Source organism: Budorcas taxicolor, chromosome 17 (genome assembly GCF_023091745.1).
Source record: "Budorcas taxicolor isolate Tak-1 chromosome 17, Takin1.1, whole genome shotgun sequence".
Classification (NCBI taxonomy): Eukaryota; Metazoa; Chordata; class Mammalia; order Artiodactyla; family Bovidae; genus Budorcas; species Budorcas taxicolor.
The window spans coordinates 55,953,376-55,970,874 of NC_068926.1; the positions used below are offsets into that span (position 1 = coordinate 55,953,376).

A 17,499-nucleotide genomic window follows, 5' to 3' on the forward strand; every position below is an offset into this window, starting at 1 on the left:
CCTTGTATGTGCCACGCAGTTCCTGTGACAGTGGCCTCAAGGCTGCTGAGGAGGCCTGCTCTCTGGTGGAGACGCATCTAACACTTTTCATGGCTTAGATAACAGGTGCTGGAGCTTCTGCCTGAGCAAAGTCAGCTGCTCCTGGGACCTGAACACAGAATATTCCCTTGGGTCCAAGTGGAGAAACAGTTTTCAATATATACTAAAAAAAAGAGAGAAAAAACAAAACCTTAAGAGAAAGGGGAAAAACATGGAGAATGGGAAGAGTAGATGGGAAGGGGACAGGAGGAAAATAGGAAGAGGATCAGATGATGAACAGTGCGGGGAGACAGGATCCAGGAAGAGGGCTGGAGAGAACCTAGCTGTGCTGAGTTGGGCTGGGATGGCTGGCCAGCCAGTTTTTGTGGTGTGAATACTCTCGCCCTGGCTGAATGACTTTGAGCTTCTCATGTGATGTTACTGCATGTGGAATTGGGGAAGAGATGCTGGGAGGGCGTGCACACGAGGGTTCTCACTGCTACAGTTTGGACCCAGTAGGATAGAACTCCTATAAGCAACCTACCACCCCCCAAAAAAACAGGAGAACGATGGGGGAACCCACAGGAGCTTCTGCCCCACCAATCACCCAGGTAGAAGGGTTGAGACCTACTTGGGATTCCAGCAGGTGATCACAGGCTTCATGGTATGGTGGCTGTGGTCGATAGTTAGGGCCTCCAGGAGCCAGTGGAGGACGCAGAGCTGGCGGAAGATGGGCTCGCTGCAAAGACAGAGGGCAGGAGCCCAGGGGGATCCTGTTAGAGCAACATTCTTCACAATGGTGGCGACAGAGACAGGACTTGTGCTGGCTCCTGGCTGGAGAGCTGTCGCCAGGCTCTGGGTGTGTGGCACTATCTCTTGTGCACAGCAGTAAAGCTTTGCAATGGGCTCCTGAGCTATGTTTTGGGCCCGTTTTTACAGTGAGGGATCTGAGGCTCAGAGGTGAGGAGCTTGTGCAGGTCACTGGGCCAGGTGGCAGAACCATGATCAGACATGAGATGACCCCACGCCAGTTGCTGGCAGTCGGCATGCATAGCAGGCAGGAACAAAGGAGGGGCCCGAAAGGCAGAGGTCTTGACTCAGGCAAACAAGAGGATTGAACGAAATGGACATCCAACTATTCATCCGATAAAAATACAATAAATATCCTAGCATTGTCTAAGACGTCTGGCAACACAGGGAAATTAGTGTATTTATCGTATGTCTTCCCTTCCCCCTACTCCAATTAACAACTGGACTCACTGCTTTAGATTTATAAATCCTTTGCCCCCAGATGTAGCTGGATATTGAGGAAAACCGCACTGAATACATCATTTGAAAGTGTAACTAAGACACTGTTTAAAGATAGGTTTAACCTGCATTTTGTGACTTGGGGGCAATTTGTATTCTGATGAGCCAGACACTGAGAAGGAAGTTTGACACACAGTGTTTGTTGCTGTTCAGCTGCTCAGTTGTGTCCCACTCTTTGTGACCCCACGGACTGCAGCACGCCAGGCTTCCCTGTCCTTCACCATCTCCCAGAGTTTGCTCAGATTCATGACCACTGGGTTGGTGATGCTACCTAACCATCTAACACGGTATTTAATTCTCCCTAAACCCTGCTGGGTATAAATCATATATGAATATTAGAGAGGAGGAAACAGAGGCTTAGAGAGGGGCAATCGGTGTGCTCTGGGTCACACAGCTTGCTGCTGACAGAGATGGGATGAATATCCTATTTAACAACACCAACAGTCCTATAAAAGGGCGCTTCTACACCATCCTTTCTGCAGACAAGGGACTTGGGGAAGTAAAGTGAGCCACCCGAGGTCACACTAGGATTGGTGAGGGTTTGAACCTACATCTGTTTAATCCCAGAGACTGTTCTTTTGTGGACCTGAGCTCTGTTTGTGGTGCTGGTTTGGGCCCAGTGCAGTGGCCACCCTGAGCAAGGTTGGCACAGGGTTAACTCACTGCCTGCATTCTTCCTGGAAACGAGGGGGAGTCCTAACTAGCCGCCCCTCCTTGCCTGGTTCCTCCTCTTACACTAATGCGCCAGATGCCTCCATTAGAACCTGTGTAAGTGCTCTTCTCTGAAACTGCTCCTGGCTTGATCGATGCTCCCCAGGGTTCCTGGGCCTCGTGCTCAGAGGGGCATGCAGGCATCCACCCTCTGGCTTCCAGGAAGGCCTGGCTCCCAAGGTGGAACCTGAGCCCTGGGGCTCAAGTGTGGAGCTGGCCCAGGGGTATCCCAGAGAGTCCCTCAGCTTGCAGGGGAGCTGCTTCCAGGCACTCCACTCACAGTCCCCATGTTCTGGGGTGGACGTGTCCACCAGGTATTAGGAAAACTAGAGTCAGCAACTCTCTCTCTCTCTCTTTTTCTGCTAAGCCCTTTCCTTCTTTTGTTTCTCTTCTGCTTTAAAGAAACTACAAGTCCACGGTCCTCCTCCCCTTCCTCTTCCTCCCTATATCATCTTGATCCACACAGGGTAAGTGCATGTTGGCAGCTCTGGGTGCCAACAGTAGCAGTGGCTGTGCCATGTGCCTAACCCTCTGCAGACACCCCCTTTTTGTTGCATCACAGGGGGACAAGGGGCAGGTGAGCCTCGGATTCATTTCTGCAAGGGACAGGAACAGGCACAAGCCTGGCCCTTTCCTACCTTTGCTGAAAATCTTCAGACTCCCTAAACCATCTGAATGAATGATGTCCCCCTCCACTCACAAGCTGAAGTCCTAATCCCTAGCATCTTGGACTGTGACTGTACCTTTAAAGAGGTGATGAAGTTAAAATCAGGCTGTTAAGGTGGGTCCTAATCCAATCTGCCTGGTGTCCTTATGAGAAGAGGAGGTGTGACACACAAATACTAGAGCGCATGCTCACGGAGGAAAGACTGTGTGAGGCCAAGGAGAAAGGACTCAGGAGAAACCAATACGTGGGCACCCTGATCTTGAGCTTCCAGCCTCCAGAACTGGGAAAGCATACATTTCTCTTTCAGAATGTCTGGGCCACTTGGGCTGTGGTGTTTTGCTATGATGGCCCTGGTAAACCAACACCCCTTCACATGGGAGAGACTGTCCCCCTCCTCAGCCCTGAGTCCCCCTCCTCAGCCCCGAGTCCCCCTGCCCCACTGTGCTGCCATCTGCAGCCTGGTGCAGTTCTGCTCAGAGGCACAAGCTTGCCGTACTCTCTCTGCACTGTGTTGAAACCCTAGCTGTGCCATCTGCTAGCTATGTGGTCTTGGCCAAAGTACTTAACTTTCCTGAGTCTCAGTTTTCTCATCTGTATGATGGTGGTAATCATTCCAGTGAAAGTGAGGTGAGGCGTTCAGCACTGTTCTGTGCTCCTGATACACACTCCCTTTCCTCCTCCTCCTCTGCCTCTCAGTGACTGGGTCTCAGGTCAGATGTCACCTCCAGCAGGAAGCCTTCCTTGATTTCTCTAGCCTCCTCTCTCTGAGAAGGTTCTGAAGCCTTCCTACTCTTACAATGTGTCCCTTTGTCCATACACATTGTGTCCCTGCTGTCTCGTAACTGCCTGTTACCTGTCTCCCCAGCCCACAAGCCAGGGAGCTTCAGCGTATTGTCTACCACAGGCAATTCTGTGCCAGGCACAGAGTAGGCTCAGTACATTTCTGGTTACTAAATGGGATATGGTGGGAATAAATTGGTTTGGATCTGACATTTTCTGGAGCTGAAAATCTGGGCACAGTTCTTCTGTGTACAACCACAGAGGTAACAAAGGAGAGTGGCGACAACAGCAAAATGACAATAATAGTAAACTCGCCCCAGAGAGCACTTACTCTGTGCCAGCCACTGTTTTAACTGCTCTACATCCATTAGTTAAAGTCATTCTTGTAACAACACTTTGAGGAAGGTACTATCAGTATCCCCATTTTTCAGATGAAGAAACTGAGGTCCTGGAAATTACCCAAGGTCAAAAAGGCAGCAAATGGCAAAGCTGGAACCTGAGCCCAGATAGCCTGGTTACTGAATCTGTGTTCTAACCATCAACACAAAGTTGATGTCTCTTGTTACAGGACAGAGCCTTCCTTCCCTTTTCAGCAGAACAGGGTTTCATCCAATGGGTCTGCACCTTTTTTTCCATTTATAAAAAGTGCCTTAAAAAACGTGTGCACAAATGTTTACAGCAGTTTTGTTCATAATTGCTCAAAATTGGAAGTAACCTTTAGAGACGTATGGATAAATAAACTGTGGTACATCCAGACAATGGACTGTTATTCAGTGTTAAAAAGAAATGGGCTATTAAGCCATGAAAAGCCAAGGAGAAATCTCAAAAGCGTATCACTAAGTGAAAGAAGTCAATCTGAAAAGGCTACATACTGCATGGTTCCAACAATATGACGTTCTGGAAAGCACAAAACTATGGACAAAGTAAAAGGATCAGTGGTTGCCAGGAGTTGGGGATGGGGGGAGGGAAGAATAGGCAGAGTAAACAGGATTTTTAGGGCAGTGAAAATACTCTGAATAATACACGAATGGATGGATACATGTTGTTATGCATTTGTCTAAACCCATAGAATGTATACCACCAAGAGCAAACCCTAATGTAAACCAGGGGCTGTGGGTGATTGTGAGGTGTCACTGTCGGTTCATCGATTCTATCACATAGCCCACTCTGGTGGGGGATGGACGCACTGGAGAGGCTGGGCAGAGGGAGGAGGTAAGTGGGAAATCTCTACACTTTCCACCCAATTTTACTCTAAACCTGAAACTGCTCTAAAAACAAATAAGGTCTTACTGAAAAAATAAAGTGTCTCAAACCCAAAGATCTCTCATCTCACACGCAGCAAAACAGAGAGGCAGAAAGAAAGGGTCCCCAGAAACATGCTTGATAGAAACTGTTCCTTTTTCATAGTGATTATCTGTCAGGTCAAAGCACAATATCTTGACTGTTATTAAATTAAAAGAGAAAGCATTTATTTTCTTAAATGTGGGGCATAATAGATGGAAACGCTAACCAGGGTGCACAAATCCTGCTTCTAAAATCCTAGCAGTCAGAACTCTGGGAGAGCTCCCAGGGGTCCGTGTACCTGAATAAGCAGCCCACTCTGTTGAAACGGCCACACCAACCACAATACAAGTGGGCATCTACATCCCTGAGAAGAAAACAACGTTTTGTCCTTTTACTAAGAGAAATCAGAAAATGCATATAAGGCACCCCATGCTGACTGTTGAGGGCAAACCAGGATAGTGGCTGTAGGCACAGTTGCTTAGGAAGGGTTGTAAGGACAGTCCAGTCAGCTCTGAGAGGAAAGAACAGGCTGTCCTCTTTCCTGCAGACAGCACCTCACCTCTCTCTCTCTCTCTCTCTCTCTCTCTCTCTATATATATATATATATATATTTTAAGTATCCAGTCTTCCTTGGCATCATTGAACTGATCCCCATATAGTCATTTGAGAATTTTCAGCCCGTTCTAGGATCACTCCTATTGGGACTGAAATCCACCTTGGCTGGTGTGAAGACTCGGAATTTGAGAACTGACTCGGAATTTGAGAACTGACCCGGCAGGCTCTGCCCGGTGCTTTGTGGTAGAATGATGATAAAACTGCCTGGATTCTCCACCCCTCCCCGCATCCATGTACTTTACAGTGTGATCTGGCGTCTCTCGCATCAGGAGGTGGAATCTTCATTTCCCCCATCCCTTGTATCTGGGCGTGCCTGATGTCTTGTTTGGCCAGTCGGACACAGTGGAAAGGTCCTTGGGTCCATTCTGAGCCCAAGCCTTAAGAGGCTTTGAGTGCTCAGGCTCTCGTCCTTGGAGCCCTTCCTGAGAGCCATGGAACAAGTCCAGCTAGCATGCTGCGTGATGACAGCGATGGTCCCTCCTGTCAGCCTAGCCACCAACCAACCAACAGACCTGGGTGTAAGGTCCTGCCCTGGATGGGCCTGCTGCCAGCTTCCCACACACATGCAAGCCCAGCCTGGACCAGCGGAACTGATCCAGACAAGCAGACCCACCCAGCTGACCTGCAGACTTTGAACAATAAACGGTTGCTCTTTCAAGCTACTCTACTTTGAGATGTTCTGTCATACAGCAACATATTACTGTTACAGTCTTCAAATGCAGCCAGAGCCTCTTAATAGCCAAGGAAGAGAAGAGTCAGCCTTCAGTCTACTGCAGGAGTGTGTGCCTGTGTTTGCAAATAAAACTTTATTGGAACACAGCCACATCATCCATTCACTGTTACTTTCACGCTGCAACTACAAAGTACAGCTGACTCTCTGCATCTCTGGATGCAGAGGGCTGACTTTACTACTCCCATTTATATTCATAAAAGACATGAGCATCACAGATTTTGGTATCTGTGAAGGTCCTGGAACCAATCCCCCACAGATACCTGTCTGCAGGTGCCAGAGAGATCATCTGGTCTGCAAAGCCTGAAATACTTATTGCCTGTCCCTTTTCCCTCTAGGAAAGAGGTTGGTGATCCCTGTTCTAGGATATAACAAATAACAGCCACTGCTGTGATCGTCACCACTACCATCATCATCCAACAAACTTGACACAAAGGTCTGATTTTAAAGTCAGGAGAATTTTGTGAGGATGTTGTGAGAATTTTGGCAGGTTCTGCCTTCTCTCTGGGCTTCAGTTTCCCCATCTAGCACTGAAGGAAGATGAGCAAAAACTCCAGTCACTTCTGCAACTGATATAAACCTCTATTTGCTCACATCAAAGGAAATGGGTTTTGGGACCTAGGAATATGTGTTTTTCCAGGCATTTCCTTACCTTGACATTCCCCTCACCCAAGTCCTGATCCCCAAATGATTCAGATCCAAGTAAAAGCCTAAGAACCACTTGTTTACACCATTTGGGTTCAGAAGGCCTGTCCATGGAGAGACATATGGAAGTGTAAGTGTTTCCAAGGGTCATTATGAGAAACTGCAAAACTTACTTTTGTAAAGAGATGTTTTAAGAACATCCAATTGAGGCGGCCAGTTGGAACGTCCCTAAACAAATAAGTCTGTGATGAAACTAGTCATAATATCCATCAAACGGAGATAGGAGAAAAGTGGGGAGTGGGGCTCATGAAAAGTGGAAATACTAGTTAGGGAGAGGAATGTGTCCAAATACATGGTGTTGATGGTGATAACGATGGCGAGGAGGATGGTGATATGGCCAGTGGTGCTGGTGATGATGACGTTGTCAATAGTGTTGGTAATGGTGGCATTATCCACCCACAAAATAAGTGCTCTTATTAATGACTTGACATATTGTCCTAGGATTTCAGTCCATTACTTTACGCTTTAAGTACATGAGACCTGGTAGTCCAAATACATCATGAGCTCCTCAGAGGTAAAACCTTGGGATATACCTTCTGTGTAGTGTATGGTGGTGAGAGATCAGGCTTCTGAAATTAGACACACTTGGCTTAACACCCCAGTGCAGTGACATGCTGAGCTCTGTGACCTTGGGCAGGCTACTATACCTCTTCAAGCTTCTGTTCTCTCATCTGCAGAGACAGGCTAATAAGATACCTGTACAAAAGCGCTGCTGAGAGGACTGAGTGGAACAGGGCCCACCAGAGCAGTCAATAGTGTCATTTTTACTGTGCATGCCTTTGGGACCTAACACATATTTGACAAATGAGCAGAAAGAGAAGTCTAGAATCCACTGCCCCATGCCCATTGCCCTAAAGCTGTGGTTCTTATAGGAGGGGGCTGGGGTACCTGTGTGTGTGTGTGTGTGTGTGTGTGTGTGATTGTGCCCCCAGGGGATTTGGCAATGCCTGGGGACATTCTAGTTGTCAGAGCTGGGGAGGGGGTTGGCTACTAGCATCTGGTGGGTGGGGGCCATGGATGCTGCCCAGTATCCTACATCCTACAGTGCACAGGACAGTCTTTCTCAAAGAAGAATTGTTTGTCCTTGAATGTCAATAGTGCTGAGGTTGAGCAGTCTTGCCTTAATCTCTGTCCCTGAAATCTCCCAGTTGAAAAGGGCTAACTAGTGAGAAAGGAAAAGCTGGGCTGAGAATTCTCTGGAATAGATAGGAGGGGAATGAGATGTTAAGGTTCTGGAAAGCCTGAGTATTCCTTGGAGGGTTGCTGAGCCCGTTACACCATGCAATGATGAGTTTGTACCTGGGGTTGGCTCAGAAGGCAGTAGGGGCTTCTCTGGGAAATAACTCCCTGAGTCTTGGGGAAAACGTGCCCCTAGAGGCTCAGGTGAGACATCTGCCAGGCTTGCATTGCAGATAGATTTTATCAGGCTTTGCAAACTATTTGATATTAGAGTGTCTGGCTTGGTAAGGAATGGAATGACTCGGTCCCAGCTGGATTGTCGTTTAGCTCTAAGGCACCATGTCTGCTTTCTGTTATTTTTATACGCCACACAGCGTTGCTGGCCCCAGGCTCCCTGTCCCTTTCAAGAGGACAAAGGAATAGCTCCCAATGACCGTTAGCTGGTTGAGTCATTTGACCTTGGCTATGAATGATAAAGCAGTGAAGCAAACAAGCCCGAGGTGGGACTACTTACACGTGGGCCTCGGGCAGCGAGGGTGAAATGATGCAGCTGTGCATGGGGGTGAACGGTCGCAGGATGACTTCAGCCACTGCCTTCTTCGTCTTCTCATCCCCGTATGTGCTGAAGCAGAAGCAGAGCGAATGACAAGCAGCAGTTTTAATTGCCCACATCTTTAGCGAGGGGTTATTTGGCAAATATCACTAGGCACCGACTATGCACCAGCCAGTAATTTCAGCTGGAAAGGTGAAGGTCCCAGAAGCAGCCAGTAATCAGAGCACGTAAGACCCCCTTCTCTCATGGAGCATCTATTCTTGTGAACGAGCAGAGAGAACACATAAGATCAGTCAGGCAGCTGTGTGGTACACTGATATACTAGATGAAACAAACAGTTATGCTATTGTGGGACATTCAGTCCACATCTTGACTACTTAGTAGCATGAAAGCCATTGATGATGTAAACAGTAAGTTAATGGCAGGGTTTAAATAAAACTTTATTTACCAAACCAGCTTGGGGGCCCAGGGGCTGGAATTTGCTGACCCGTTCCTCACCCCCTCCCTCCCACTAGTAAGTGATATATGCTATGGGGAGAATAAAAGAGAAGGGAGTTCAGCAGGGCTGGGAGAGCTAGGGGCTGCAATCTTAAACAGAATGATTGGGGCAGGCATGACTGAGAAGGTGACATTTGATAAGAATTTGCAGCGGAAGGGAGCAAGCCGTTCATCCGTCTGGGGGCAGAGCCTTCTGGAGAGAGGCAGTGACGGGTGCAAATGTCCTGGGGTGGGAGTGTGTTTTAGAGACGGCCAGGAGGCACGTTTGTCTAGAGTGGAGTGAGCAACAGAAAGAGGAGAGAGGGAGGGATGCAGAGAGAACAGGAGCTTTGCAGACCAGTGCGAGGACCCTTGCCTTTTCTGTGAATGACAGTAAAGGATTCTGAACTGAAACAAGACATGATGCGACTTCTTACAAAGGAGCCCTCTGGCTGCTGTTTTGAGAATGGCCGATGGCAGGGGAAGAGGGCCAGGAGACAGATGAGAAGTGCCGTGATAATTTCAGCTGGAGACAGCATGCTGGCTTGGGCCGGGGTCCTAGCAATGGGAATGGTGAGAAGTGAAAACAACAGGATGGACACAGGGAAGGAGCTGCCTGGAGTCAGTGGTTCTCAATTGTGGTCCTTCCCTTAAAGAGACTTCTCCCAACCCTCCAGACAGCTGACTCAGCAGCTAGATGAATTGGCTGTGAGATGCGGGGACCTCAAACTTCAGAAGTGGGCACAAGTGTTCCCCCAAAGATCAGCCACAACCAGGCATACCTCTTCCAAAGCCCATTCCCTGCCCCACAGGGAACACAGGGGCTTCCTCTGAAGCCAAAACCATCACAGGAAGGGAGGGGACATGATGCTTACAGAGACGTGAATCAGCCCAGACAGACACTTGTCTGAAAAAGACTGCTTCAAAAAATGAAAAACATTAAGCTACATTTAATAACATAAATAAGTTTTTTGTTTTTTCAGCACCATCATGGAGTAAGTCATTTCAGTCAGAGAAAGCAGTCTTTTTTTCCCCTTAATTTTGGCATGCCTGAGTCATAGGGCAAATATTTTTTGCCCATGACCAAATCGAGCCCACAGTCACATCTTCATAAGCCTACTGTGCGCATAATGGAATCAGTTGTCTGTATTTTAAAACTGGGAGATGTCACACAAAGATGGAGACTGTAAAGTTCTTGCCACTCTGGGTAAGAGGTGGGTGGGGTCCAAGATCAAGACCATTGCCCACCTATGCAGGAGGTGGGTACCCCTTGGGTTGCTTGAGACTTAAGAGCCCCTGGCATCTCACTCCCAGCCTGCCCTGAGTATTCAGGCTACCTGCGTGCTCCTTTAAAGCCTTGTAGTTTTCTCTGCCTGAGCACTTAAACATTGACTGAATCATTGACAGGTTCCCTGATTCATTCATGTCTACCCACATTTATCCAACATCTCTGTGCTGGGGGCTGCGGGTGCAGTGATGCAGGAGACAGAACCAGCCCTGCCCTCTGGAGCTTAGAGCCTCATGGGGGAGATGAGCTTCACACAAACACAGTTGTGACAAGACTCAGTGGGAGCATGAATGGTGCTCAGATAGCCCCTAACAGAGAATTTGGCTGAAACTGAGTCTGAGAATACTGTCCGGAGGGAGGTGTATCAATTTAGAAATATATGCCCCAAGTCTCTTTCAGTGGGAAGGTGGCTTTATAATATATAGTCCCATTTCCCTGAAATCTTGGCTCTGTGAATGGCTGGGCCAACAGGACATGTCAGAAGCAGCATGATGCCCATTTCTGGGCCCAGCCTCCAGGAACTGGCAGCTTTTCTGTTCTATGTCTTGGGAGGCTCACTCTTAATTCCTAGCCACCAGCGTGCTGGTGGCGGTGGGGGGTTGGGGGGAGAGTGGGGGGGGGCGGGGCGGAGACATGGGAAGGCTGTGAAGAGCCTCCTGGGGGCAGAGTCCTGGCCGAGCTCAGAGTGACAGCAGCCCCAAGGTGCCACTCACATGGATGAGCCCTCTCGGAAATAGACACTCACTCTGAGCCATCCCAGCTGGTTCTGTAGATGATCCTTCCGCCCTGAACCCCACTCAAATGGCAGATGTGTGAGTGAAATAGATGTTTGCTGTCTTGAGTTAATGGGTTTTGGAGTGGTTGCTCACAGCAACAGTAACTGGAACAAAAGTAAATATTGAGCTGAGATCTGCAGGTTGAATGAGAATTAAGTAGGCAGAGGGTGGGGCAAGAGGCCCTGTGGAAGAGGGAAGGTGGGGAAAAGTGTGGCTGGAGGGGAAGACAAGGGCCAGGCTGTCCGGAGCCTCGCAACCCCGGCTCAGACTTTTCCAGTCCTCATCTTATAAAGAATGGTGGCCGTTGAGGATTTTAAATCGGCAGCAGTTTATGTTCGGAAAAATCACTCTGGCTTAGCATAGGGAAAGGAGACGGAGGGAGGCAGAAAAGGTGAAGTGGGGGCACCCACTACGAATTTACCCTCCTCCTGGGACTTTGAGGACAATCCTGGGGTCATAGAGTTAACTAGAGTCAGACCAGAATAAGGGGACTTTCCCAGTGGTCCAGTGGTTAAGGCTCTTCACTCCAAATGCAGGGGGCAGGAGTTCAATCCCTTGGCAGGGAACTAAGATCTCGCAAGCCGCAAGGCACGCCAGAAACATAAACAGGAGCAGAATCTAGGTCCCCAGACTTCCATTTCCATAGGCTCTTAATTCCGCCCTGGAGCTGAGGAAACCACAAGCCAGTATGTTGGTGCTCGGAGTCTTACTGGCTCCACCTAGTCCCCCAGTAGTTTGGAATATGTGGAAATTAACCCAGCTTTTACACTCCTTAATTGCTTGTTTTATGTTTCCTCTCAACTGCAATAATAAGACAAATTCTACCCATTGTTTTTTTTCACCTTTTTCAGCTGAATTTGCAGCTGAGAAATGAGGTCACTGAACACAGTGAGAAAGACTGCTTGCAGGCAGGAATCTTTGGGGACATGCTTGATTTTCTTTCTTCCCTAAGTAGCTTGTCAGATTTAAAACTTTGGTCTGAAAGAACTTACCCTATGGTCTTAGATTGGGGGGTGGGGTGGTGGGGAGAGGGGGGGATAATTCCTTTTAATCCCTTTTACTTTTATAACGCACAGGATCAAACACTGTGTTAAAAAAGCAGTTCTAAATGAACACTTGTATTTTTGATAATTCTGTGATTGGAATTATATTTATAGAACACAGCTCTTAGATGTGAGATACTTTCTAGCCTGCCTGGAAATTGAGATTTTTAGCCATAGATCTGAGGGTTGTAGGTAATTGAGGCCCAGGGAGATTAAATTCATTTCACTGTGTAATAACAGCTAGCAATTACTAGGCATGTCTCATATGTCAGGCTCTATATTAAGCATTATTTTATTTAATCCTCACAACAAATTTGAGAGCTTGGTGAGGTTCACAAGGGTGTAGAGAGAGGAGCCTCAGAGTGGCACAGTGACTTGCCCAAAGTTAAACAGCTGTTACGTGCAAAGTTGGGACTTGAACCTCAGTCCTGTGCTCTTACCCACTACTTCGTACTGGTATGGACCATCTCCCAGTGCTATTTTATAACACCTGCCTCCCCACCTGCATCTGATGGCTATGTGCAATAATGGCCTCCAGTTTTATTTTAATAACCAGCATTGCACAGCTTATAGAATCCACTGGGTAAGACATAACCAGACCAATGTCTATGAGAGGCATGATCTCATGCATATTTAAACTTATTAAACTTTAAATAAACCATGTCATGCACACTGAAACATGGATTGGAGAGGGAAGGATTGTGTTCTGCAACCATGGATTAATGACCACGTGCAAACATTATAACTGAACTATTGAAATGGTCACAGAAGGGTCCTTAACAGAGGCCATCTTCCCCAGCACCTGTCTGTGTGCTTGCTAATCCGAGAAAAAACCTCTTCCAAATAAGAGCCACGAGTTCATTCCTTCTCTTTATTCTAGAGAAGGGCTGCCAGCTGGCTAATGTCACTGAAAGTACCAGACTCAAAGAGCGTCACTGGGCTCTTAGGTGACACTATGGGCAAGATTTGCTCTGAGCTCTTGGGACCTTTACAGAAAGGGTGAGACTCCTTCAATTCATTGAGTGGCTTTGTCTATCCTGTGCCCCTTCAAGGTCCTGGGAGGACACTTCACTAGGGTCCCCTGAGTGGCTGGATGGTGGTGGCTCAGGTCATGGATTGCTTGCTTTTCTTTTTTCACTCTGAAAATCACATTTCTGACTTTTGGCAAAAGATAAACACCATCACAGCTTCCTCCTCCAGCTCTGGCCTTTCTAAGCAGGCATGCTGGCTGTAGGATTTCTGGTGGACTGAAATAGCAGGGTATAACCACATCTCTTTTGTGTCACCCAACAAACTCCCACTGAGCACTGAAGGTCCTGGGGACCTTCAGTGGGACCTTTTGGGGAATTCTTTCCAGATTTCCTTTCCACTTCCAAAACTGAAGGGGCTGGACACTGTGAAATAATGGAAATCTATCTATCTGTATCTATATATCAGTCTCTGCCCCCAGTTCCTGGCACAGAGCTCCTAAAACTCTTGGAACTTCCTAAGTGATACAAGAGCACCAGGGACAGCTCTTGTTCTAATGTTTGGTGTTATACCCTGGGTCATGACACGGAGTTCCCAGATCTCTTGGGATTTCCTGGGTGACCAGGGTGTCTTTTTATTCAAATGTGGCAACTCTTAGTGGGCTCCTGGATAGCTTCAGGATAGGGACTGGTTACCAGAAAGACTGAGCCATTAGAAGCTGGCAGCTCCCTGGGAAGGGGAGAGGGGCTAGAGGCTGAATTAACAACAGTTCATCCTATGTGATGAAGCCTCCATAAAAATCCCAGAAGTACGGGGTTTGGAGAGCTTCTGGGTTGATAACCACATCCAAGTAACAGGAGGACGGCAAACCCTCCAACTCCAGAGGGACTGAAGCTCCTGTGCTTGGGACCCTCCCAGATCTCACCCTATGTACTTTATCTTGGTGCTCATCTGTACTCTTTATTATATAATAAATGGGCCTGGCATGCTGCAGTTCATGGGGTCGCAAAGAGTCAGAGAAGACTGAGCGACTGAACTGAAATAGGAAAATGTAAGTCGGTGTATCCCTGAGTTCTGCGAGCCACTCTAGAAAATGATCAGACTCAAAGAGGAGGTCATGAGAACCCTGATTTATAGCTGGCTGATCAGAAGTACAGCTGATAGCCTGGGACTAGTGATTGGCATCTGATGTGGGGGGTCACCTTGTGGGAGTGAACCCTTAACCTGTGGGCTCTGATGCTAACTCCACGTGGAAAGCATCGGAACTGAATAGGATGGTAGGACACCCCAATGGTGTTGCAGACATTTGCTTGGTGTGGGGGAAAACCCCACGCATCTGGTGTCCGAAGTGTGAGTGTGGCCGTGGCATGAGAGCAAAGGAGAAACACACGCGAGGAGGGTCCTCCTTTTGCAGGCACACTTTGGGTGCACACCATGGTGCCGTGTCGTGGCTTCACGCGTGGTGGGGGCTGTTCCTCCGCCCTTCTCACATCTTCGTGCCATCAGAAGGCCCGCATACAGTAGGTCTTCAGTACATAAATGGCTGGCTATACAATGAGACTGGGCCGGGGTCGAGACTGTCCCCCTGTCTCACCCCTATGCTTACTGGGAAGCCAAGATAAAGGTCTAAGACCATAATGCGCTAAGGGGCCATGAATATTTTAGTGAAGATCTTGTGGGGAAACGAATAAATAGCTTTACATTTCTCATGCACGTGTGCTTAGTCATTTCAGTCGAGTCCAGCTGTTTGTGACCCTATGGACTGTAGCCCACTGGGCTCCTCTGTCTATGGGATTCTCCAGACAAGAATATTGGAGTGAGTTGTCATGCTCTCCTCCAGGGGATCTTCCTGACCCAGGGATTGAACCCATATCTCCTGAATCCCCTGCATTGCAGGTGGATTCTTTACCGCTGAGCCACCAGGGAAGGCCTTACATCTCACACTCTGAGGCAAAACCTTATAAAAACCCTCATTAGATATCTCTGTTCTCACCCAGTGATGGCTGCCCTTTCGCTCTTCTCTCTTCCAAAGGGTCCCTTCTCCTCACACCCTTAGCCTGTCTGCTGAATGTCCCCATTCTATCTATCCGGGAAGCCTTTGTGCTCTTCCTCTGTATCTGCTTGTTCACCTGAATACCCTTTGCTCGCCAAAGGCAGCTTCTCCTTGGGATGCTCACTCCCTGGAAGGTATGGGGGTGGGGGCTGTAAGTCACAGAATTTTCTCTCCTCTTAAATAAATGCCCAAATGGTGGGCTAGTTTATTTAGACCAAAGCTTTAGATATAAATAAGCAAAAATGTTGGACAAAATATTCTTTTTAAAAAAGTGTCAAAGAGCCGACCACAAAGTGGGAATCTCTTAGCCAAAACTGGAGTGAGACTGGAGACCACTGGAAAGGTGAGGCAGCCTGAGTGCTGCTTTGGTCCTAAGGATGTCTGTCAAGCTATAGAAGGTTAGTCCCTCTGACAGCTTCACAAGGCAAGGGGGATGGAAAACAAAGTCTGCCCAAATGAGGAATCAAAGAGGAGAGAGACCTTCCTTACAATAAGTGTGGTTCCCAAGGGCCACACTTTCAGGGGGAAGATGACTAGAACCATACCAGCCCCTCGTGGTCCACACTCAGGGTTCCCAACAGTCACAGGGAACCTTGAGCTTTAAGAGGATTGGCAACCACCAGTGTCCAGCCTGACCCTCACCCCCACTCCAGGGCCTCCCAGAGGAGAACTCCCTTCATTCCCTCTTCAGTTGAAATTTACCTAACATAAAATTAACTGTTTCAAAGGTTGCAATTCAATGGCATTTGAACCAATGGTTGTACAACCATCACCTGACTCTAGTGCCAAAATATTTTCATCAGCCCCAAAGGAGACACTGCACCCACTAAGCAGTCACTCTCTTATCTGCCCAACTTCCTCAGCCCTTGGTAACCACCAGTCTACTTTCTGTTTGGGATGAACCTCAAAACATTATGGTAAGTGAAAGAAGCCAGACACAGAAAGGTCCCATACTGTGCGATTCCACTGACAGGACTATCGCTTTTAAGATGCACACATTCATATTTCTTTATGTTAACGAGAGGGCTTTCCAGTCGAGTGGTAGAGAATCCATGTGCCAATGCAGGAGACATAAGAGATGCGGGTTCGATCTTTGTGTTGGAAGGACTGTGAAGAACAGAATTTGGGGAGCGGTGCAGAAGAAAGGGACTATCTGCTGGGGATCCCATTTCCTCCTTAGGCACCAACATGGCAACTTGGGTTCCTAAAGTCAGCTCTAGCACAGTAACTCTCAACCATGGCTCCACATGGGCATTTTCGAGGGGAGCTTTGAAAAAGGCTATGTCCAGGTAACACCCCCAGAAAGTCTGATATTGTCATGGGTCTGAGAAGCACCTAGGTGACTCTGATGTGGAGCCAGGGCAGAGCCCATTGCTTTATCAGGACAGTGGCTATGGTGGCAGGCCATTTCTATCACATACATTGGGTTGGTCAAAAGTTCATTCAGGTTTTTCCCATAACATCTTACGGAAAACTGGGGCCAACCCAGCACTTCCTCTCTTCCTGCTGTAGCATTTCCTTCTCATCCCTGATTTATGCCTTGTTCGCTCTGCCCAAGAGAAGTATCCCCGGAGCTTGTTTCTGCAGAATGGCACAATCCATGAAAGCTGGTGTCACTCAGTTTGGGACTTAGGCGACGCTTTCCATAATTCAATAATGGGAATTATGTGAGCATCTCTAAGCCTCATTCCTAATCTCTAAAAGTGAAAAGAAAGTGAAGTCGCTCAGTTGTGTCTGACTTTTTGCGATCCCATGGACTGTAACCTACCAGCCTCCTCTGTCCATGGGATTTTCCAGGCAAGAGTACTGGAGTGGGTTGCCATTTCCTAATCTCTAAAATGGGGCTAATCATAGCATCTATCTCATAGGAACATTTTGAAAATTTGACAGAAAGATGTGCACAAAGCACATGGTAGACAGACACCCATTATAAATTGTGATTATTAGCATGGTTATTGTTACATGATAGGGTATTTCATAATGTTCCAGTCTGTTGATGGTCTTCTCCCAACCAGAGGAGAGACCTTTACAAAAAGAGGGAGGCTACTGTATTCAACAAACCACAACGATTTTTTTTTTGGTTCACTTGCTTTCGGTGGACACTGAACTAGGATCTCAGGTTTCAGGAGAAGGTCTAGAACAGGGATATTGATCTGTAATGAAACAAAGTAGCATACAAACACAGTATGGGAACTCAAAAGAGTCCAGAATGGATTTTGGAGGTGGTGGGCTGAAATTCGGGAAGCTGCAGGGGAGGGTGGCATTTAAGCTGAGCTTGTAAGGATAAGGGATAAGTAGCACTTTAGTAGGGAGAGGATGTAGTAGGGAACAGCACAAGAAAAT

General features: G+C 47.7%; 1 protein-coding gene across 1 annotated transcript in view; it reads right to left on the reverse strand.

Annotated features, from left to right (window-relative positions):
• Positions 1-17,499, reverse strand: part of CCDC60 (coiled-coil domain containing 60) — a 165,029-nt gene that overhangs the window by 32,572 nt on the left and 114,958 nt on the right. The window contains exons 4-5 of the mRNA XM_052655022.1: positions 8,512-8,619; positions 650-757 (exon numbers count right to left, since the gene is read on the reverse strand). Coding sequence (XP_052510982.1) covers positions 650-757; positions 8,512-8,619 — 216 coding nt within the window. The remainder of the gene's footprint in view (positions 1-649; positions 758-8,511; positions 8,620-17,499) is intronic.